Raw genomic sequence first — 24,271 nt, 5'->3', positions numbered from 1 at the left:
TAAAGGTCATTCAAGGTTGAAGGAAGAGAATCAGCCAGCGGCAGTTGAAACAAGAAAGCAAGAAACAAGTACAGGAAGAGAATATCCACACTCCACGTGACCCCACTTTCTCTTTTAATTCACGGAGAGAGGTATATAGAAGGAGCTGAAAATCTGGGTCACAGCAACTTGGACCAAAAAGTCAAACTCTTAAACTCTATATTCTCATCACCATTGATTTTCCCCTCCTCCAATAGCCCAAATGCCTCCCAAGGTCACACGACTGAAAAGCTACCCCCAGAGAAGTTCACAAAGAACATATCCTTGGCATTGTACTCCCCAGCTTCACAACTTCATGCAATCCTTTGTGCCCAAAGGATGGTAAAACCTCTTCTATTATTAGACCAGAACTCTCCTTTAGCTCCTTCTCACACCTGAAATGTGACAAGCGATCTTCATGTCACTGTTTCTGGAGCAGCAGAAGTTTCTAGAAAATCTTCTAAGTCAGCAAAGTGTCCAACGCTTTGAATATTTCAGGTCTTTAGTGTACTTTACTAGGTCTTTAAAAATTGGGACTACCTCCATGATAAACCTCAGTAATCAAATATTTATATTTATACGGATACCTATTAGCCAACTGGAAAAGATGTCAGCTAGTGGGAAAAAAGCTGTTATACTGTGGAAAGTCCAGAGTTTTCCTCCAGAGGATTTTGTAAACACTTATGCTAAGTTAAGTTTCTCATCTGCTAGGATTTCAACAAGGCAAAACAGAGCTGAGGAGTCTCAGAATGGGGTGGGGAGTAGTTTCTGCAGCCAGGGAGAAGTTCTTTGCCGCCTGTCACCCAAGAGAAATCCCCCACGGAATTTAGACTTAAACTGGATTCCACGGATCCATCAGAGCTGACAACACTTTGGCTAGAGTGGGTCCTTGGGAGATCTTTGTAGAACCAGAAACCCACACTGGCTAACTTTCAAGACTGGCCTGAATCCTGGGGAAACTTGAACACCTGCATCTTACTCTGGAGAGCCACAAATAGGATAATGTTCTATTGTCCCTGGAGGGCTACTGGGCAGCTGGGCTATGGTCTGGGGACCTCAATACCAGGCTGTTCCAGAACCAACTAGATGGTAGGGTAAGTGGAAGAAAAAAAAATGCAGCGGGGTCCAAGCTATGGTGGGGCAACCCCCCATCCTTAGACATGCCTGCAAAGGCAAAGAAGCCAATGGTTTCAATCCCCGTGCTCAGGGACAGGACAGATTTCCTGAACTGCATATCGTATCCACAAGAGGGCGCCCCATCGCGCCTGAGAAGCCATCACAGGCACTGCTGCCTCCAGAACCCAGCACAGCGCCCTGCCCTTTTTCATCTGAGGTCCTACCTCAGATCGTCCTAAATTAAAGCATCCCAAATGTAAATATCATTCCATGGTCCCAAGTGAGTCAAAATGAGACTATAAGACTCTATGCATCACATCCTCATGAACACTAGCAAAGTAACTTCTCCAGGCTGGTAAACAGCCACCTAGACCATTGACAGAGCTACAAAAAACTCAAGGTGTTTCCTATCTCAAACCATCCCATGGTTACCTCCTTCTTCCCCTACTCTTGTATTCAATCCTTTATGCAATCAATTATCGGTCTTATAGTTTATCTCCTATGACGGCCCTTAACAGATAGCAGCAGAAAGACTAAGGTGACGTCTACCCTCTCGACAGGTGATCAGCTAGCGTTAGACCAAGGGCTCAGAGATACAGTCCAGGAAAGGCAGGGAAGGATATGAAAGAGAGAGGAGAACACAGAAACCCTGACCGCATACCACTCCTGTTGTTAGCTCAAGTCAAGTGGAAGGAGTGTCCTTATATCCTTCTAAACATGCCTATATTTATCCATTCGCTGATCAATTTCGTCATTTAGTAGATATCTGAATGGTGCTTTCTACGGGCATTCACTCTATCCACAGTTAAGAAATGCATCAAGCAGTATACCCTCAAGGCACTTTGTAGAGGAGAAAAGAAGAAATGGGCACACCAAATGAAAACTATAACATTTTCATTTCTGCAGGTCACACAGCCCATGGCTGAAGTTCAGTTAAAGCACCTGCCAAGTGGAAGCTGCAGAAATTAGTGGCGACCACGTGAACTCAGCCCAGTGACAGAGGGCAGGGAGGGCTTGGGTCAAATGTGGACGGGCTGAGAAAAGGGAGAGGATTGTGATCGAGGGAAACTGTTCGAGCAAAGAACGGAATGCACACAGCACGCAGAGGAAAAGGGAGAAGAGCCATCCGTGTGAACTGGAGAGCTCATGAATAGCGATAGTGGGAGAAAAGATGAGAACAGCCCCCCTATCAGGTTGGAAGACCTCACACAGCAAGCCTGGGCTTCCATCACTAGACGACCTTCAGCTGCCCCAGCCCCTAGGGTCACTGCTATTAGACATTAGAGAAGTCTCTCCAGATACTTAGCCTGAGCTGCCCTTAAGAAAGCCATGAATCCTGACCTCACAAAATACTCCCCAATGCATTTTATTCGAGAAGCTTTGAAATACAGTCAGTATAAGGCAGATTCTGATTTCTTTCTTATGTGTAAATAAGTACAAATAAATATGGAACAGAGGCCCCGAATGAACATGCAAAATTAAAGCCGTCTTCCTCTGAAGTATCCAGACTGGGAGATAAATGGACTCAAGGAGTCATTGGTCAAGCCAGAGGAGCAAATTCTATTTTCTTAAACAGAAGCATACACTCACTCATTTCACTCTGTCTCAAGCTCAATAACCATCATAAAATAACCAGGAGTTTTGCCTTCTTTTTGGCAATGATTTGATGCAAGGTGCCTGGAGGGAGAGCTATGTAACTAAAGCATGCTTGCTATTGCCAAATAGACTTTGGCACACGGTCTAATGCCGTATTTATCATATGCCATTTAAAATGAACTGAAAAGATAAATGCAGACTACCGCACACACAGCTGACAGATCAGTATTAATTTGATTGCCTCTGCTAACATGCAAAATAGTTTTCCACTCAGAAAATTAGTGTAGTTCCACCATAAGGCACACACATACACACACACACACAGAGAGAGAGAGAGAGAGAGAGAGGAGAATTTGTTTACGAAGCAAATATCTGGGACAGTATAGATAGTTTAGGAAAATCTAAAAATCAAAGAGTTGGTTTCTCCTTTCTATGTCTGTAGTCAGGAAAAATTCCTTTGTGGCCCATACTATATTAGTAGCTTCAAAGCTGCTTATTAAAACTTGGATTTTTTTTAACTCTAAGAAGAACTTGCCTTGAATCATTTTTGTAAAACAAGAAATAGAATATATAAAATGATTTAATTAAACTTTAAATAATGACAAATTACATTCACTAAGTTCTTACTATAGGCCCACTTCCATATAAGCATTTTAGTATATAACCTCATTAAATCTTTATAGCTGCCCTATGATGTACAAACTGTTACCATCCCCATGAAGAAGCTGACACACAAAGGATTCCAATAATTTGCACAAGGTCACCCAGCCAGGTAGTACGGTGGGACCTCAAACCCAGGCCGGCAGACTTGAGACGCCCTGCTATTAAAACCACATTAATCTACTTCTTTCATGAAAAGAGGAACACAAGCGCTCTGAACTTATTCCCCTCTGACAAAGGCAACAGGCCACAAGATACTTATGTAATAACCTATAGTATAAAAAGCATGGACTTGCGAATCAGCTAGAGTGGAATTCAACTTCTAATCCTGCCACGTTGTAACCTCGATCAGATAACTTAACACTAGGTGGACCATGGTTTCCCTGTTTGCAAAATCTGAATGATAATCACTACCTTGCAGGGTTGTAGTAAGGTTTAGAGATAATGAATACAGAGCAAAATGCCTGATACAAAGTGTGTGTATAAATGGTGTAAGAATAATAACAATAATATTCCATTGTCACTCCATCATAATGTTCTTTGTGACCTTTCTGATGCTCACCTAACCCGATGTGAAGTAACCAGTGGGGATTATATGATGGAAATCACTGGTACATTAGGTAGATGTAGACATAGAGCTCTGGGTTTCCTCATTTCCAAAAGATAATGAGGTCTCCAGTCTATTGAGCTAAATTCTTAGCCAGAAAAAAACGATAAGTCCCTGGAGAACGAGTACGTCTCATTTTCTAGAGGGCTATTGCCTCTTAAATATCACTCTGTTGAGCTCCTGCCTGGAACTCTGCAGGAGATGGCTGAGGATATGACTACCTGCAGGAATTCATGCACCTCACAGGCCAGCAATGGGGATGTGTCAACTTTTGCTTGGAAAAATAGAGATGAGTATAACATGGGATTATCCTTCCCAGTTATGCAACCTCAACTAGCAGTCTTTTAAAATAAACTCATTCTGATGATCTGAAAATGAATATAGTGATGATGTCCATTCCGGCATGATCGAGAATCACTGTTTCCATGATGTGGAAATAGATGATCTTTCTTCTGGTCTAGAAGTTAAGGGCTCTCAAAATTTTGCTAACAGGCTAAGAATAGGTCTGAGTATTCAGATGGGCTGATAAATGACTTTTTTAAAACATCTTTATTAGAGTATAATTGCTTTACAATGTTGTGTTAGTTTCTGCTGTATAACAAAGTGGATCAGCTATATGTATACATATATCCCCATATCCCCTCCCTCTTGTGTCTCCCTCCCTCCCACCCCTCCTATCCCACCCCTCTAGGTGGACACAAAGCACGGAGCTGATCTCCCTATGTGATGCAGCTGCTTCCCGCTAGCTATCTATTTTACATTTGGTAGTGTATATATGCCCATGCCACTCTCTCACTTCGTCTCAGCTTACCCTTCCCCCTCCCTGTGTCCTCAAGTCCATTCTCTATGTCTGCGTGTTTATTCCTGTCCTGCCCCTAGGTTCATCGGAACTATTTTTTTTTTAATTCCATATATATAGTGTTAGCATACGGTATTTGTTTTTCTCTTTCTGCCTTACTCTTGAAATATTTTTCAGGCTGGATATAAATGGAACTTACCTGATGGGATGTCAATGGCATTAATCGTGAGATGGGCAAAGGGCTGAGTCTCAGGCTTGTTCCTTCTGGCCAGATCTAACCATGAACCTTCCACCATGGCTGGAGATGAGAGAAGCCATGTTAGCTCAAAGAGGAGTCCCCCTAGGGGTTTTCAAATATTTATACAGATCCATGCTTACCTTTTTCTGCTCTGATGTGTTGTGATTTAACAATATGTTGCATTTCCTGCAATAAAAAGAAAAAAGAATCTTATTTATACACTCTTTTGATAAAGCAGTTAAGAATTCAGGACTGTCGGACATACAATAAATTAATCCTCTTTCCTTCAAAATATGCCGGAAGTACACAGGCAGTAAAATTTCTTGATGTTCTAAGTAGCTATAAAGGGAAGTTCACCCCAAAGAATTATGTTGATGTGCTTAAAAAGTAGACTTACACACATACCATCCAATAAAATACTTTGGACAATAAGAGGAAATAAAAGACAATGTAAATTATAAAACACGGAATCACTGAACATAGTTAAACATTTGTAGCAGGTACACAAATGGAGATGAAGTTAACTAGGAACATAACAATTACCACAGAATATATGACCCTCTTAAATTTTTAGAGAGTCTCTTTTTATGTCTGTTTCATTAGTGAATTCCTGTTAAATGTTGAAGCTCAGCCCATAAGAAAGAGAAAGATGCTTGGTTTCCAGTGGTTAGTCTTTTATTTTAAAAAGTCACAGTGTATTTAAAGTACCACATGGAAGTCTAAGAGCTTTTTAGATTACCAATCATTAGCTTAAAATATTGCCACAAATAGAGGTTTAGAAGTGCAAGCCAGTAAAAGAAAGAACTCAAGTACATAAAGAACGTAGGTAATTGCATACCTCAATTTGAGCCCTGACAATGAAGGGTCCAATAAGTAACTGCAGGCCCACCTGAATCAAGACCTTAGCTACCATTAAATAGTAAAGTGATGTGGAGGGAACTTCAGGCTTTGACTTCAGTTCAAACCCCTTCTCAGTCACCTACAAATACTGAGGATGTTAACAGCACCTTTATCATCGGTGGCTGTGAAGACTCAATGAGACGATGCATGTAGGCACTCAGCAGATGTATGGTAACTCCATACATCTAAATACTACTAGAAACACTCTGGAGAGATTCCTCATTTCTCTGTTATTGGGGTGACCATCCATGCTAACTACCCTACCCCCTCATGATGTTTGAGAGATAAGCCAGATAGCTTAAGTTCTTGGAATGTCTGGAGAGAAGGGCTTTGAGATAGCTGATAGTTAGATAGGTAGAGGCTATAACAAAACTTAACTGTTAACACTTGGAAGGGTTCTAGTGGTAAAATTACATTGATTCTTCTCTCTGCCTTCAAGACCCCCAAGAGAGAAGAGAATCAATTCTATTTTTTTTTTTTTTTTTTCCTTTTGCGGTACGCGGGCCTCTCACTGTTGTGGCCTCTCCTGTTGCGGAGCACAGGCTTCGGACGCGCAGGCTCAGCGGCCATGGCTCACGGGCCCAGCCGCTCCGCGGCATGTGGGATCCTCCCAGACCGGGGCACGAACCTGTGTCCCCTGCATCGGCAGGCGGACTCTGAACCACTGCGCCACCAGGGAAGCCCCGTTAACCACTGCGCCACCAGGGAAGCCCCTCAATTCTATTTTTAAAGACCCTTGGAGGATAGCACAGCTGTCTTCAGTTACCTATTCTAACATCCTAAAGAAGTCACAGCATGACTGACTTTTAGAAGGAAACTTTACAGCCTCATCCAAGGCTACTTCCTGCCCTTGCCTTTGACCCAGGGCACTGCCCTGCACAGCCCTGGGAGCATCTCTGCAGGAAATTCCAGGCAAATGATGGCTGGCTCTTTTAGGTTGTGCAGTGCAGTGGCCCTTACCAGGCTTTGTTCCTCTCCCCACTCCATCCAAGATTTACTTCTCTCCCCTGCTGACTGCCAATCTCCCAAGTCTTTTCTCATGATCTTTGGATTCCCAATGGTACCCTGATTTCTGGAATTTCCTAGTTTAGTCTTCCCTGCATTCACAACAGGGATTTATATATGCACAATGTACCTATTATACATTGTGTATACCTTTATACATTTATATATACACAGTGTATCTTTTACCTTTATAAATACATAATACATTACATATATAATATATATATAGTGTATATTGATTGTATATATCTTTTTACATTTATAATGGAGATATATACACACACAATGTTTACTAAACATTGTATATAGCTTTATACATTTATGATACAATATATCTTTAGACATTGTATATCTCTTTATATACTTATATATGTATATATAATGTAACTTTATCTGATTACTATCTCTTTAAAGATTGGAACAAATAGGAACCTGGGGCTTCCCTGGTGGTGCAGTGGTTGAGAGTCTGCCTGCCAATGCAGGGGACATGGGTTCGTGCCCCTGTCCGGGAAGATCCCACATGCCGCGGAGCGGCTGGGCCCATGGGCCATGGCCGCTGAGCCTGCGCGTCTGGAGCCTGTGCTCCGCGGCGGGAGAGGCCACAACAGTGAGAGGCCCGCGTACCGCAAAAAAAAACAAAAATAGGTACCTGGATGACAGAATTTCAGAGATTTAAAGCTACCCCTCATTTTCCCTCTAGCCCCGATCTGCCTCATCCTCAGCAGGAAGAGGGGAGAGGGAAGAAGGAAGCAAAGCAAAGTATGACATATGCCTACAAATGCCTGCTTGGTGCTTTTCTATTGAGAAAAGCACACATTATTGAGAAAGACAAGGTAAGATCCATTTTGCTAGCTCCGTGGTTCTCAACCTTGAACATGCAGCACAATCTCCCAGAGGGCTTGTTGAAACACAGTGTTTCTGATCTGCTTGGTCTGGGGCGGGACCTGAGAATTTGCATTTCTAACAGACGAGCTGGTGTTGCTGACCTGGGGCCTCCATTTGAGAAGAGCAATCCCTCTCACATCCCAAAAGATTTCAGAGATGAGCAAATCTGAGATTTTCTTGAAGCTTGAGACCAGGCCAAAGGAGCAGCAGACAAAAGTCACTGATTAAGTGGGCAGGGAGAGTTTGTTCTCTCCTACCTGGGAATGAACTTCTCCTGCCCACTTAATCAGCAGGTGCTAGGTCAGAGCTGTCACGGAAACTTTTCAAGAAAATTCAATAACCAGTGCCATTCAGAAACACTTTCAATGTCTGCTTAAAAAAAAAAAAGTGTGTCATGACCCAAGATGAATTAAAACTTGAGCTAAAGGCCGATGAGGTAATGCTGCTTTCATGTTATATATTGTTGGGTATCCAAGAATTGCAATTCCTCTCATGAAACCCTATAGGGAAGTTTCCACATGAAAAACAAAGTACGTGATGTGTCTATAGCTCAGGCTACAAAAAATGTAGTCTCAGTATCTGTTCTTATATCCCTACCCCACCCCAATCTTTTGAACTCAAGATCATTGTTATTTATGTGCACAGATATCAACCAGGAACATAACATTCTTCGAAGACTACAGTTTTAGGGTACCCTGGCCCGACTCCAGCCAGTCTAACTCAATTAGTCTGATATTGACTTGGTAGCTTTGTACAAGAACCTCCCCAGGTGATTCTAATATGCAGCAGGCATTGAGAAACATTATTACTAATTGAGCATTTCCGTGAATGGTTGCTTGGCGACAGCTCTATTTAGTCCTAGATTTATTATATCCTCACGATTTATATATATTCCAAGTGCTGAAAATTAAATCATCCCTTACATGTGCAGCCAGCAAAAAGCCAACTATCTCCCCTTGTGTTACCCCGTTGGATTCACGTTAGAATCAGAGGCTGGGTAACTAGTACTAAGCTCACTTTTCAGACTGGAAAATGGAGGCCGAGGGAGAATAAGGATGCCCTAATAGCTCTGGAGCTTGAGCCTACACCTTCCCAGTCCTCGTCTAGAGCTATCAGCCCACCCCCCTTCACAAGATGTGGTCAACGAGTCTACTCCTGGAAGCTGGCAGGAAAGTATCAGTGGCCTGGGATGGGGTTCAGGACATGCTACCCCCAAATATGGTGCTTTGGCAAGTGGAATACTTTAAGCTAAAGGATTCTGGGAAATGGCAGAGGCAGGAAGGACTACCTGGCTTTGTCCTTCTCCCCTGAAGCAGGTCACAGACCCTCACGGGAGAAGTGCCTTACCACTGGGAAGAAAGGAGCCTCTTCATCTCTTAAGACGGGAGGATGCCTAGAGGAATCTGAAGCAACAGGCCTTGCTCCGTTTCCCCCAGTTTACCATCCTGAGCTCAGACCCTGTCCTGCCCTGTCTCATGTTTCTACGCCTTACCACCCTTCACCAAACTGGGTATAGAAACCACTCAGCTTAACTATTCCTGCGGGTCTTCATTTCCTAATGACGCATTTCCTGCGTCACATAAAACTCACATTAAATAAATTGGTATGCTTTTCTTCTATAATTTGTCTCTTGTCAGTCTAATTTACAGGGTCCCGACTGGTGAACCTAAGTGGGGAGAGGGAAGGAATTTTTTTTCCCTCTCTATACCTGTCAGGAAATTCTTAGAGGGTGGTCCCCTCCCTGAAGTAGAAACTCTGAAAGGAGACCCACCTTGACCAGGGATCTGACAAAAAGGAACCTCAACATCAGGAAATATGGTCTCAGAATTCTTGGGGAGGGGGCTTCAGAAAACAGCAGGCTCAGAACCTGCCATGACTGGTAAGCCATGAGGGCCCTGGACATGGGGGCCTCACGTCTCCAAATGTGACTCCAGCAAGGCCACTCCACAGAGCAGGGCCACTCTGTTTGGTCATTTTTCTCAAAGCTCAGATACTTTGCTATGTATACACCAAGCACAGTTTTCTCTTGAATGGCCCCCTAATATTTTTAATTTTCAAAATTATAAGAAAGTCTTCTAAAGGAGTACCCAAACTTCACCCCAACAGACAATTCCATTTACTTCCTAAGCTTTGCACTTACGTTTATTTTCATCCACAGTAGTCCTCTTCTTTTGTCCCATTAATTAGAGTGTTTTAAAATTTGCAGAGTTCTTTAGTCCCAAATTGAATCATTCAGACATTGCTTCTGGTTTCTTTGAATGCAGAAAGTTCTGATTCATCTATTAATAATTTGGGGAAGACACTACAAAGAACATCCTAACTCCTTTCCTCTGAACAAATTATTCACATGAAAGAGATCTTTTAAAAAATGTTATATGTGTTTTATCTTATTTTATATCCAGCTGTAAATTAGAAAAAAAAAAAGTTAACTCTCTGGATGCACGTTCAGTGCACTCACATGTTGTCTACACTCTCAGAATGCCCACAGCTTTGCATAAAGAAGTATAGGCAGTTCTGATACACCTCCCAGCAAAGAGCCTCCAACAGAAGCCAGAAACAGTTTCCAGGGTGAGAAAGCTGGGCAGACAGCCCTCCGTGCGATATTCTCTTGGCTGAAAGCTACTAAAGAGAACCCAATGCCCTGCTCCCCAGGAAGATCAGCGATCTACCTTCTCAGAATAAAGCATGTTTAGCATCTGTCACATGCAAGGACAAAGAGAACCACCCCCTGATTCCCAAAACCTACTCATGACCATTAGGATCACCTGTAAGTTACTAAGAAGAATCCCATGAATGAAGGAACTTATTTATGGTCACACTGTAACAAGTAGGCTTTTCAGCGAATTTATGCATTTCTTAAATAAGCATAATTTGCGCCTAAATTATGAGAGCTTCATTTAACCCTTCAAAACAGGACAAAAAGGAAAACCGACCTACTGGTAGACAGCCAAAGCAATCGCTGCCAGTTCAAGGATAGAAGAAATCCTCTGACATACTGCCACCTAGTGGACACTGTCTAACATTGCCAAGCCTGGGATCCCACAGCCAGACCTCGCAGATTTGAAACTGCCGTTTTGCCCCCAACTCCAAAGTCTAAAAACAAGACAGATGCGGAAGTTTCACAACATTTGAAAATCTGCTCCTTGTGGTATCTTCCTATTTAGACTGCGCTGACTTTTCGTCTTTGCTGTCCGAGTACATCTGAACAGACAAGAAAACAACCGGTATGATTTTTCTTTCCTTTTTTTAAAAAAATTTCGACTTTTTATTTCACTCATAGAAAAAATGTTGGGATTTCACAATTTCTCCTCCAAGAAAGAAAGTACACAAAAGATCAATATGATTGTGTAACTGTGATCTCTAGGACTGCTTCTCTTTAACTTCTCCTGAATTCAGCATCCCAGAAGTACGATTCCCAGGAGTGTGACAGGGAGACTGCTGGCACAGGCTCCCTTGGACATCTTTAAAAAATATTTTTGGGGCTTCCCTGGTGGCGCAGTGGTTGAGAATCTGCCTGCTAATGCAGGGGACACGGGTTCGAGCCCTGGTCTGGGAAGATCCCACATGCCGCGGAGCAACTAGGCCCGTGAGCCACAACTACTGAGCCTGCGCGTCTGGAGCCTGTGCTCCGCAACAAGAGAGGCCACGACAGTGAGAGGCCCGCGTACCGCGATGAAGAGTGGCCCCCGCTTGCCACAACTAGAGAAAGCCCTCGCACAGAAACGAAGACCCAACACAGCCAAAAATAAAAATAAATAAATTAAAAGAAGGCTCAACATTTAAAATATATATATATATATATATATATATATATATATATATATTCTGGGAACTTTTTTCAAAAGAAGGAGGAGGGAGACATCCCAGAACTGGCTCAGTCTTGATATATCAAAGCCACTTAGGAGAGATTGTACTCCGTAAGATTAAATATAAACACCTATCAGTACTTTCAACTTCTTTTGAGTAATTATGGGAATTTTGCTCCAGGTTAATTTAAACATTTACAGCAGGGCTTCCCTGGTGGCGCAGTGGTTGAGAGTCCGCCTGCCGATGCAGGGGACGCGGGTTCGTGCCCCGGTCCGGGAAGATCCCACATGCCGCGGAGCGGCAGGGCCCGTGAGCCATGGCCACTGAGCCTGCGCATCCGGAGCCTGTGCTCCGCAACGGGAGAGGCCACAACAGTGAGAGGCCCGCGTACCGCCAAAAAAATAAAAAATAAACATTTACAGCAAACGCTTAAGCCAGCCTTTGCAAACTCAGCTGGATAACTGCCCCAAACAAGACTTTGACAGCATAGCAATTCAAGAGCGAATGTTATTAAATTGGCCTCAGTTTGTTTGACTGAAGTGTTTTTTTTTTTTGGTCTTACAAAATCATATGTATAAATAGATTTAAATTTGCACTGAGGACACTCTCCGCTGTAAAGATTCCCTGCAAAAAGGTCAAGTTCCTGGAGTCTGGCCTTATCAGACTGAAAATCCCACCTGTTCATTGTGATGTGAATTGTGTGATCCATGTGGGACCTGTCAATCAGCACAGGAGAAACAATTTGTCTAGCCAGATGCTTCCAGAAACCACTGGCACCAGCTCCTACCTGGGGTCTCAGGTGGCTGGCTCCCCCTGCAATCCCAGTAGCAGCTGCAGGGACATCTGGCTGGTTGAACAAGGATTTAACACCCCGTTTGCCAGATATAATACAGGGTTCATACACTGTTAACATATGTAATGCATTCATTTTAACATCTGAATGATACCCTTCCTGTAATTCTTCTCCAACCTAGTTACAAGAATAGTGTTTTCATCAGCTGAGTTAGCACATAAATGCCACATGTGGGTTGCTTCTGAAAATGAATAGGCAGTTTCCTAATCTTGCAGAGAAATCCTGCAGACTTCCACCTTGTAAATAGCTCAGAAATCCATCCTCTCCTCTCCAGCCAGAGGACCACTGCCTTCCTTCAAGCTTTCATCATTTCTTATTAGGATTCCAATAATAACCTCCTACCTCCTCTCCTGATCTCCTGATATCCTCCAACTGGTCCATTGCTGCTAGAGTGAGCATCAGAAAGTCCGCATGCGAGCAAGCCCCTTCTCTTCTTTTTTGAAAGGTTTTAAAAATTCTTATTGAAATATAGTTGATTTACAATGTTGTGTTAGTTTCAGGCACACAGCAAAGTGATTCAATTATATAGATAGATAGATGATAGATAGATAGATTCTTTTTAAGATTCTTTTCCATTATAGGTTATTACAAGATATTGAATATAGTTCCCTCTGCTATACGGTAAGGCCTTGTTGGTTATCTATTTTATATATAGTAGTATGTATATTTTAATCCCAAACTCCTAATTTATCCCTCCCCCTACTTCCCCTTTGGTAACCGTACGTTTGTTTTCCATGTCTGTGAGTCTATTTCTGTTTCGTAAATAAGTTCATTTGTAGTATGACAATACTACAAATACTACTTAGTATGATAATCTCTAGGTCCATCCATGTTCTGCAAATGGCATTATTTCATTCTTTTTTATGGCTGAGTAATATTCCACTGTGTATATATACCACATCTCCTTTATCCATTCCTCTGTCAGTGAAGTCCCTTCTCTTCTGAAAACCCACCAGGGGCTGCCTGCAGATTTCAGGAACAAGTCTACGTTCCTTACCTGGGCTTATAAGGCCCTGCACGACCAGGCTGGTTACCATTCCAGACTCTCCAGCTATTCCTCCCCTGCACCCCCAAACTCCATCACCCCTGAGGACACTCTGGACACTCAAGCCACACAGAACTACTTAGAGTTATTTCTGTCTGCAGGTCTCCTGCCCCCCCATCCATGTAGACTTGGCGTACAACTGCTCCCCTGGAGAAATGTCTTACTGTCTTATCGATAGCTCATCTTTAATTGTAAAAGATTTTTTTTTTCCTTGGCATTCTTGGCTCACAAGGCACCGAAACAATAGCCACCAGGTGTTGTGGAGCAACTGAAGAGACAGGATTAGAACTGACGCCTTAGCTTCGCTTGCCTGCTCTCCGAAAGCTCACGTGGAACTTCCAATCCACGGGACATGCGGGAACACTTTGTATGCACCTGGAAGGAGCTGGAGGCCCCCCCAGCTTGTCATGAAGAGTCAATGGTGACAGTTCGAAAACACCTCAAAGCAAAGAACTTTAAGAGCAGGAGACATTAAGGTTCTGTCACCTAAATACATGTCATTCAGCTAGCGTGGAGCCTGTGCTTCTCAGCCCAGATCCCCTGGAGCAGAGCCCTACAGGGCACCGGGCACCAGCAGGGAGAGGGCAGGAGCATTGGGAAGGGGGAAGGGCAGCTCCCGGCCAATCCCCACGGGGGAGATAGGAGGGGCCCAGGGTCCAGCAAGTGTCGGGGCTGGGGAGACGGTAGATAAGGCATAAGCCCCCCTAATCCTGAAGGTGAGAGACTTGAATTTGTAACTTTACCCTCTCGTCCCTAAAATTCTTTATTTCTTACTATGAACTACTGATTTAAAAAATTCTCTCAAAGCCAAAGTCCTCTCCACAGGATTCTATCTCCCCCGCCCTCATGCACCCCGCTCTGAGCCCCCTCATCTCTTTGTCTCCTCACTGAATCAGCCACCAACCCACGACCATCTCTGGAAATTCTCAAGAAAGAGCTTTACCAAGAAAAATGTGGACTGGCCTCCTCCTTCCACCCCAAGTACAGTCAGCGAGGGCTCATTTCTACCAGAAAGAAGTCTGCTGATTGGAAAAGACATGTCTTTGCACACACGTCATGTACTCTACCCACCGAAGGGCTAAAGAATACGGTGCCCTTGTTTTCCTAAAGCAGAGTGATGCTTTCCCGGCAGGGCGATGGCTATGCTGGGAATAGAAAATTAGTTTTTATTGTTTAACCTTCATGGTTTAAATGAGGAAGTTTCTGCTCTAGGTAAAGGTCCCTTCGGGTTTTCATAAAGCAGCCCTATGACAGCAATATTAGTCTTCATAAAGAGCCCGATTTTACAGTGTTCTGAGCTAGCGTACTCATTTATGAAGTTTCATCTAAGGGCTTGGCAGGGTAACTGCAGTGGGGAATCTTGGGCTAACCGTGCTATTTACCACGTCTCTGCTCTCTTCTGCCACTTGAAACATAATTATGCCACCTCACGTTGGCAGAACTTCTGACATTCACAAAGCCCTATCTCCTCTGTACAAAGCTGACTCTCACATCGACTCTTCCCCAGTATTTCTGACTGCTACAAATGGATAAAGGGGAACAGAGGTACCAGGCCAGCCACCGTGGCCCAGTGAGGCCAGGGAGGGAAGGGGCAGGATGGCCGTGAAGGTCCTCCAGACTCAAAGTCCCTATATGGTGTTCATGCCCCAAAGAGGGAAGACGCTCCCTCTTGAAGAAGCAGGAAAAACACCACACTTGGGAGCGACCTCCACCCCTTGATGAGAATCTTCCAGGCACTGGTAATGTGGCTATAGCTTCCGACAATATTAAACAACCAGCCAACTGATGACACCAAGAGCAGGGATGAGCACAGATCACTCATGTGTTCATTAAACGTGTTCTTTAAACGTTAACTGAGCGCCTACTCACTGTACCTGTCATTGGCTAGAGAAACCGAACATCACATAGTCTCTGTCCTTGGAAAGCTCACATCTGGGTGAGTCAGACCCACACCCGGCTCCTGGGGTCAATGCTATGATGGGGTGAATACAAGAAGCCCTAGGTGTGCACAAAAGGGGCCCTTAACCCCAAAGGTGGGCAGGTGGGCATCATTGGGGGACTCTTTGGGAAGTAATGCCTGAGCTAAATTTTGAAAGACAATTAGAAAACTGTACACAAAGAAGAGCCTGGAATGGCACATAAAGAACATGCGCAAAGACCCATAATTCATCCATCCGTTTCATCCATCCATCCATCCCACAAAGCTCACTGATGGCTGCTAGGGCCAGATGCTCTGCAGGATGCTAAGATGCTGCGTGTCCTGGACGGATATCCTCTCTGCCTTCACTGTGTTTATGGCTGTAGCAGGGGGGCGGGGGTGGGGTGGGGAAGGGCACAGCCAGGTTAGGGAACTTCTAGCACCTTCCTGAGGTGGGTCCACTGAGCACAAGCTGAGGTGGGGTGAGGAGATGGAACCACAAGGTAATGAGCCTGGAGAGGCTGGCGTTGGAAGGAGAGTTCCAGAACACTAAAGGCTTTGTGTTATGTGTTCGGCAGCTCAGACTTTATCCTGATGACTATAGGGGGTCCACCAAAGGATTTCCTTAAGTAGAAAAGTAAGATCTGAATTTGAGAAGTCACTCAGCTGTGGAGAGGATGGACTGGAGGTAATGTGAGTAGGATGGGGTAGGACCTACTCAGTAGGACCACTTGCAGTGGTCCAGATGCAAAATGACAAAGGTGACGGTGACACCTGTGTTCAGGTGACAACAGCAGTGACACAGAGTAAAGTATGTGAAGGTTTAGTAAGGAGGTAGAATTCCCAGGACGGGGTTGAGGTGAAAAGCCAATGAGTAAGTGTCTAAGACCATCTTCTGGCTTCTGATTCGGGGTGATGGAGATAATATCATAGTAATTCACCACAAAAGGGTAGATCAGATGAGAAGCAGGTACAGGCACCGAGGAGAAGAGATTCTGAGTTCACCTCAACTTTCTGATGAAGATAAGCCTTACAGTTTATAATTATCAAGATTATTTTTACTGCTGCTACTGCTGCTATTCCCACCTAGTGTTCTCAAAGGGCAATGACTAAGGACTGGGGTAGCACCCTCGTGATGAGGAAGCTACGAGAGAATGGACCTCTCCAGACCCTGAATCTCAGAAAGTTCAAGCAAACATTTATTGTCAGGTCATCTCAGATACAGACTGTTCTCTGCAACTTCCAAGACCCGTCTTCTCCACACAGCACAGGCTGAATCCTACCTCTTAAATATAGTCATTCATTCATCAATGGCTCCCCTGTCCTCCAGTGGCCCTCAACTCTTCTTAGGATGCTTAGAACACCTCTTTGGTCAGTATCCACCCTGAAGCCTTCTTGTAAAGATGGGCCAGCCCTCAGCCCTTCTAAAAAAGGATTTCCCACGTCACAAAGTCTACTCCTAAACAACCAAATCAGAATCTTCGTAACAGATCTGGGAACCTTTTTCTTTCTTTTGTAAATAAGGTCCCCAAGTGATTCTTAAGGTCAAGCAGGTTTGGAAAACGCTGCTCTAGGGCACGCCATTCTCTCCAGTTCCACAGGCTGTACTTCTCCTAGGACGAGCCACTCCTGGTGGAGCAATCCAACCATCCTTTACCAAGTCCCCTCCAACTGAGGACCCTCAGTCTTACTGACTTCTGAGCTCAGATCTCAGCTCAAATCTTAGCTCAAGATCCTCATGCCACATAACGAGATGCTCCTCTTTCAGGAACGTCCTTCTTCTTCTCTGTTTCTTTAAAAATGTCAAGCCAGAATATCTTTCCTTCCACCCTGGAGTACTTCTAGCACGAAGATAAGCCCACCTCTCACAACATCACTCCCTGGTTATTTCCCTCGTGCAGACCCTCCTACCTTTTGCCCTGGGTCTCCCCTGAGATTGAGCGCATCATGGCCAATGGCCCGTTGTTGGGCAAAAGGCAGTAGGTGGCCTTGGTTTTGCAGGAAAATTCTGTGGGTCATACTTTGGCTTTCCCATGAAGGCAGCTTTTATAAATGCTAGATATGATTGGGGTTGATTGAATTGCAGTTCCCAAAACTGTTATGGCAGAGATGAAATCCCATTGGAAAACCACTACATGACTAACATCTTGATTTGGGAACATCAGTGCCCCCAAACCCCAAGTTGCCTTGTGGGTTTACAAGAAACTTTCTTGGGACACATACTCTTATATACAAAAGCAAAGAGATAATGAACAGGGTTTAATTTTTCCCCTTGTTTCTGCTGTGTGTGTATTAACTAAAAAGCAAATGAGAAATAATGGCTATGTTACAACTCCAGTGATTACAATTTCATAAACAGTTAAGATCTACTCAACTTTTAATTGATTTCTTATGTACTTTAGTTTTAAAAATGGGAATAGGCTTCCTGTAATAATTGACATTGGAATTCTAAGGAATCAGCTTTACAGATGAAAAAAACAACCACTCAATCTGATGAACTTTCTGGTTTTAAATTAATGTTCTTGAATCCACAAAACCTACTAAAAACTGGACAAGTGAGAATCAAGGTCTATTCACAGATCACAGATGCATATGACTAAATGAACCTTTGAAAGTTCATCAGAAAGATGCATGCTATTAAACCTACCTTCAAATTTCTCTCTCTTCTGGAATCTAAATAATCTTAAAGTACTTTAACTTCTAGAAAATAAAATCTTGACTGTTCCAATTTTTCATAGACGTGTATATATACAGAATTACCTCTTGTTCATATAGTGAACGCACTTTCCTGCCTTAATAGGGTTTAATGAGTACTGGAGACCACTTATTGTCCCCCTAGAATCCATCCTCTCCTCTCTCCAGTTAGTTATAGGCAACCCCTTTCCTCAAGCTTTGGTGCAAATGGTTGCCCCGCTAGAGACTACAACGTGTAGCCTACTTTGACATGACGTCCATGTGTCATTTTATGAATAAGTTCCAGCCAATAAGATGCTACTAGAAATGACTGACGCCTCAACTTCCAGGTACCGCCTTGACTTTTTCTTTCTCCCTTTCCTCTGTCTGGAGATGACAATGTATGGAGAAACCAATGTGGATCCAGAGATGGAAGGTACCTGTTGAGGATGGAGGTGCCTTCCTGCCAGCCCTGAACTGCCACCTCCAGATTATTGCACACGAGAGAAAAACCTTCTATCTTATTTTGTCCAATGAGTGATGAGTCTCTTTGTTAGGGCAGCACAGACTATATGAAATAACAGTGAATATATGACTGAGGATCAAAGGGCTGTGAATCTTGGGTACATCATTCTTAGTACCAGGAGATAGTTTCATGTATATTGGGAATCCTGCAGGAATTAAGGCCTACTAGGCACTGATTCCCAGGGAATAAAATAAGAATTCCAGGTAAGAATTAACGGTTCAGTGATTATGGCTCTGGTCTTACTCCCCACTTTCCAGTAAATCTTTGGAGGCTCAGAGACTTACTGACTCCAGGAAATGGTTAGTCAAGAATATGCTAACAACATAGCTTCCTGGTAGTCATCATCACCATTGGCTTTTCATAGTCTGGGATGAAATAAGAGAGTTTTACAAAAACATATAAGAAGCCAGAGCTGTGTTTTTGGTTCACATTGTAAACCTGCCTCTATATAGTTTATAAGCTATGAAGAGGCAAATAGACCTGGGGAAAACATGATTAAGGCAAGAAGTCCAGATGAACAGAAATTTCAACAAAAATTAACCTGTAGTATGATGATATGGAGGCATTATTGCTTCAGGCTGTAATATTAATAATTATCAATTATAACATTGGTGAGACATCCAGTAGATGTGAACCGGGCTTATAACATTCTGAGTGGCTTTGTGAGTTGGTCAATGACTCATGTTTATTTAAAAATATGAGTTTACAGAGTTCAAGAAGTCATCAGTCATTTACTTGTTCTTTTCCTTCAATCTTGGGTCTAAATTAGCTGTGATATATTCAGATGTGAGCAAAGTGGCTGCAGTTCTCGTCCTGATGGAACGAACCGCAGGTTCGTTCCAAGATCTCTAGGCATTTCTGATTGTGCAGCTTCTTCAGGGAAAAATTTTTAATGCTCCCAAACGCACATATTTATTTATCTAAGTATTAAATAAAAACGTTCCTGTATAGTAGCTACCTTATAAAATATTCACAAAAATATTTTGAAGCCAATATTAAAATATACAGATACATGTAAATCACCTTGCTTCCTTCCAGCATCCTAGGGAGGTCCCCTTGAAGGCACTGAACACCCCACGTTGGAGAGCAAGGGGATCGGTGTGATTTGTATATTGATCTCTCTCCTCCGTATCACCCTTTCAGATACATTTCAAAGTAAGTTTCAGGAAGTCTTTCACAAACAGGTACCCAATGTGAAATCAACAAGCAGGCATCCTAACATCAAGCAGAGTCACATCCCAGGGCTCAGGATGTATAAATATGTATAAACAGATGGCTTTCCACTGAGACTGGTCGGGAGGTCTGAAGACCAAGTGCTACTCAGGCCTGAGCCCCCCGCACTGCTCCTCAGGCTGGCAGAGGCCAGAGAGGCGGCCAAAGCTGGAGCAAGAATTGCTTTATAAATCGGACACCATATTTGTACTAGTGTTTTCTTTATTGTCATAGACTGTTATGAGAGACTTTGTAAATTGTGGTTGGTAGGGTTGGATCACTAAGAGGCTTTCAGAGTTCTGTGCTGAAGGGAAAAAAAGCCAAGAAAACCCAGCCACAAACAAAAAAGGCAGAAAGAACAGCATTACTTGTCTGACCAAAGACGGGCTGGGTAAACAGCACTTTTTGCACACATAGAATGTGATACTGTGCTTATGTCTAGCATTTGTTACCATGGGATGCGGAGATCTCTCAGTAATGATTGCAGCCACAAAAGTGATTGTGTTTTACGGGTTCACCCAATATCTATATTAGAACTGAAGCTAAGATACAAACCTACTTATGAATGCCTGATACATCCATCCTATTTTTAGCATCAGCAAGAGAAATGAGAAATTTGATTCTTTTGACAAGATGTGTAGACTGTCACCTTAACGAATAATCCTCATCAAAGGATAACACATTTGGCAAATCATTATTTGGCCAAGGTAAGAGAAGGGTAAGTCCTTGGTTAAAGGACAAGTTATAGCAAAGTGACTAGCACAGTGTGTGCACTGAATAAAACTCCTTGAGTCTAATGATAAGATGAATAACGTGTGTCTCCTTCCTAAAGAGTCTCTTGTCTGGGGGAAGAAATGGCATCTTCTACCTCCAAACACACAATGGTATATTATGACAACTTCTTATTCCTTAAAAAGAATTACCTGTGTGTAATATTGTTACCCATGAGTAACAATCGTATAGCACAACAAAAGCAAATATTAAATTAATGAAATAAAGTTCTACTCATCCTGTGAGTCACACTAGTCTGTTAGTATAATTAAAGCTGTGTGTCTTGGGAATTCCCTGGTGGTCCAGTGATTAAGACTTCGCCTTCCAGTGCAGATGGTGCGGGTTCATTCCCTGGTCGAGGAGCTAAGATCCCACATGCCTCACGGCCAAAAAACCAAAACATAAAACAGAACAACATTGTAACAAACTCAGTAAAGACTTGAAAAATGGTCCACATCAAAAAATCTAAAATAAAAAAACCAACTGTGTGTCTTGAATAAGAGCAGTTGACTGTTCTTGTCTGCCCACAAATCTTTCTCCTTCTGGCTTCCCAGGCACTGAATCTCTCATACTTAGTGTTACTCATGTGGAATGAGGCACCCTGTCCACAAGCTCCTAAAATAGTGAAAATTCTTTCATTATTGTTCATCAACATCTTTAAGTACAAATTGGCTTATCGTACCCTCTAGACAGTCAGAAAGCTCAAAGGAAATGGGACAATGAACAAGTAAGTTCTGATGGGGGAGTTAGCAGCGGAAAGTTCACCGAGGGAACAGAAGTGTAGGACTGCCAGGGAGCAGCTATTGGCCATGTCTCTCCACCTGGCATTTGTTTTCACTTAGGACGTGAGATAAGGCTATCACTTTAAAAAAAAAACAGCAAACAAACTGTCCTAGTCCCATTTTTGAATAACCCAAATTACATTCACTCATTCAAAATAATTTTCTATTATATTAAATTATACACACACATACATTCACACACATAAAATGAGGTCTACTCCAAGGTGTATGTTCTCGTTCATGGAGTACGGCTTTGCATAGTTCCGTCTTTACATTACCCAATCCTATTTTAAATGCCTCTATACAGTTTTCTAGCTTTGTACGTTCCTTGTTAAGCTAATTTTTCAGGCTTTTAGAAAATTATGAATGAAATCTTTCATTCATGTTTTCTAATTATTGTTTGAAATGGGGGCAGCTAGTGATTATTACCTATTAACTATTTTTTTAAATAAATAAATAAATTTATTTATTTATTTTTGGCTGCGTTGGGTCTTCGTTGCTGTGCACGGGCTTCCTCTAGTTGTGGCGAGCTGGGGCTACTCTTCGTTGCTGTGCATGGGCGTCTCATTGCAGTGGCTTCTCTTGTTGCAGAGCACGGGCTCTAGGTGCGCGGGCTTCAGTAGTTGTGGCTCGCGGGCTCAGTAGTTGTGGAGCACAGGCTTAGTTGCTCTGCGGCATGAGGGACCTTCCCGGACCCGTGTCCCCTACACTGGCAGGCGGGTTCTTAACCACTGTGCCACTAGGGAAGTCCCTACCTATTAACTTTTACAAACTGATTTACTTTGCTTGTAGCTTTTCAGTTCTTTTGAATTTTCCCAAGTACACAATCATATCACGTGCAGATTCTACCTTCTATATATTTTATTTCATTCTCATGTGTAATTACACTTGCTGGCACATTCTGAACAATGTTAAATGACATGGGGACAGTGGGCATCTTTGGTGTATTCCCGATATTAAGAGAAATGCTCCTGTTTTTCATCATTAGCTAACTTTTAGTTTGAGCTATTTAGGATAACATCAAGAATCCATCCCGTTCTGTTTTCTAATGGATTTTAAACATCAGAAATAACTGCAAAATTTTGTCAATCACTTCTCAGTGTCCATGAGATGATAACATTTTTCTCCTTTGACCTGTGAAGATGAACCATCCTTGCATTCTCATAGGTAAATGTTAATGGTATCTTTTTTTTTTTTTTTTTTTTTTTTTGCGGTACGCAGGCCTCTCACTGTTGTGGCCTCTCCCGTTGCGGAGCACAGGCTCCGGACGTGCAGGCTCAGTGGCCACGGCTCACGGGCCCAGCCGCTCCGCGGCATGTGGGATCTTCCCGGACCGGGGCACGAACCCGTGTCCCTGCATTGGCAGGCAGACTCTCAACCACTGCGCCACCAGGGAAGCCCCTGTTCTTCTTAATATTACTTATTTTCCAAATTATCTTGGCTAATCTTGCATACTTATTCTTCCAGAGGAAACCCAAAGTATAATTTTTAAGAACCAGAACACCATTGAAATTAAAAGTTTATCTCTTTTTCATTGTAAGGATATACAATATGGGTTGATTTAAACAGAAAATTAGGAGACAATCATTTGCCTAACCAGAATTACCTTAATTAGAGGTTCAGCTTTGAACTAACAGATTACCTCTGGTACATGTCAATGTTTATAGATAGACCACTCAGTATTTAGGAGGTGAGATAAAAAACTGACTACTGAAAATGAAACATAAAACAAAAACAATAAAAAATGAATTAGAATTTGTCTTTCTCTGTCTGACTTAACTTCACTAAGTATAATATTCTTTAGGTCCATCCGCGTTGCTGCAAATGGCAATATTTCATTCGTTTTTTTAATATATCACTTACATGTGAAATCTAAAAAACAATACAGAAGAATGTATATGCAAAAACAGAAACAGACTCACAGACAGAAAACAAACTTGTGGTTACCAGAGGGAGAGAGGGAGGGAAGGAGGGACAAATTAGGAGTATGGGATTAACAGATACAAACTACTATACATAAAATAGAATAAGCAACAAGGATTTACTGTACAGCCCAGGGAATTATATCCAACATTTTGTAATAACCTATAATGGAATATAATCTGAAAAAAAACTGAATCACTTTGCTGTATACCTGAAACTAACACAATATTGTAAATCAACTATACTTCAATAAGAAAAGAATAGCAAATTGAGTATTAGATTTCACAATATATAGCTCAGTAGATCCTCTTTTTCCCAATGTAGGTCAGGATTTTTGACGATAATTTTAAATTGAGGGTCTTGCAAATGTTATGTCTTTCTCTCCTCCACTAATACACGATCCTTCAACATATAGCTTAAAATGCCTTAAGAATAGGCTGTTTAATTTCTTACTGTATTAATTAAATTAATTAATTATACATCTTAAATAGACCTAGAAGTTTCCTAAGGATAGTATATAATCAACATGTTTATTGCTGATGGTGATAAAAATGTCACAGTGGTTTTCTGCAACTTGCTTCAGTGTTCTATTGTTTTGTCCTATTGCATGTTCAGAAAAATGATCAAACCTGCTCTATCTAAACTTTTAAAATATGTCTTTGATTAAATCATCAACAATGACAATGAATTAGTAATAATGGTGATAAAAGTAATATACAAACATTTAATGAGTGCATACTATATTTCCAGTACTGTGCTTAGGTCCTTTACGTCTTTTATTTCAAATGAGCCACAGTCCTGCTACAGAGGGATTGTGAGCTCCACTTTTTAAAGATAAGGAAGCCAAAGCGAAGAAATGTTAAGTATTTTCCAAGATCACATTTATTTAATCATAAGTCTATCTGACTTCACATGCCACGATTTTTCCCACAAAATA

The 24,271-nt window shown here is 42.4% G+C and overlaps 1 protein-coding gene across 1 annotated transcript in view; it reads right to left on the bottom strand.

Moving 5' to 3' along the window:
• Window positions 1-24,271, bottom strand: part of TNFSF11 (TNF superfamily member 11) — a gene marked incomplete at both ends in the record, with an annotated part of 34,253 nt that overhangs the window by 852 nt on the left and 9,130 nt on the right. The window contains 2 exons of the mRNA XM_082676014.1: window positions 4,996-5,094; window positions 5,175-5,220. Of these exons, the coding sequence (XP_082532140.1) occupies window positions 4,996-5,094; window positions 5,175-5,220 (145 nt within the window). The remainder of the gene's footprint in view (window positions 1-4,995; window positions 5,095-5,174; window positions 5,221-24,271) is intronic.

This window comes from Grampus griseus, assembly GCF_964374135.1.
Source record: "Grampus griseus genome assembly, chromosome: 18".
Classification (NCBI taxonomy): domain Eukaryota; kingdom Metazoa; phylum Chordata; class Mammalia; order Artiodactyla; family Delphinidae; genus Grampus; species Grampus griseus.
The sequence above is the reverse complement of the archived record's forward strand: the minus strand, read 5'-3'. Positions and strand labels throughout refer to the sequence as shown.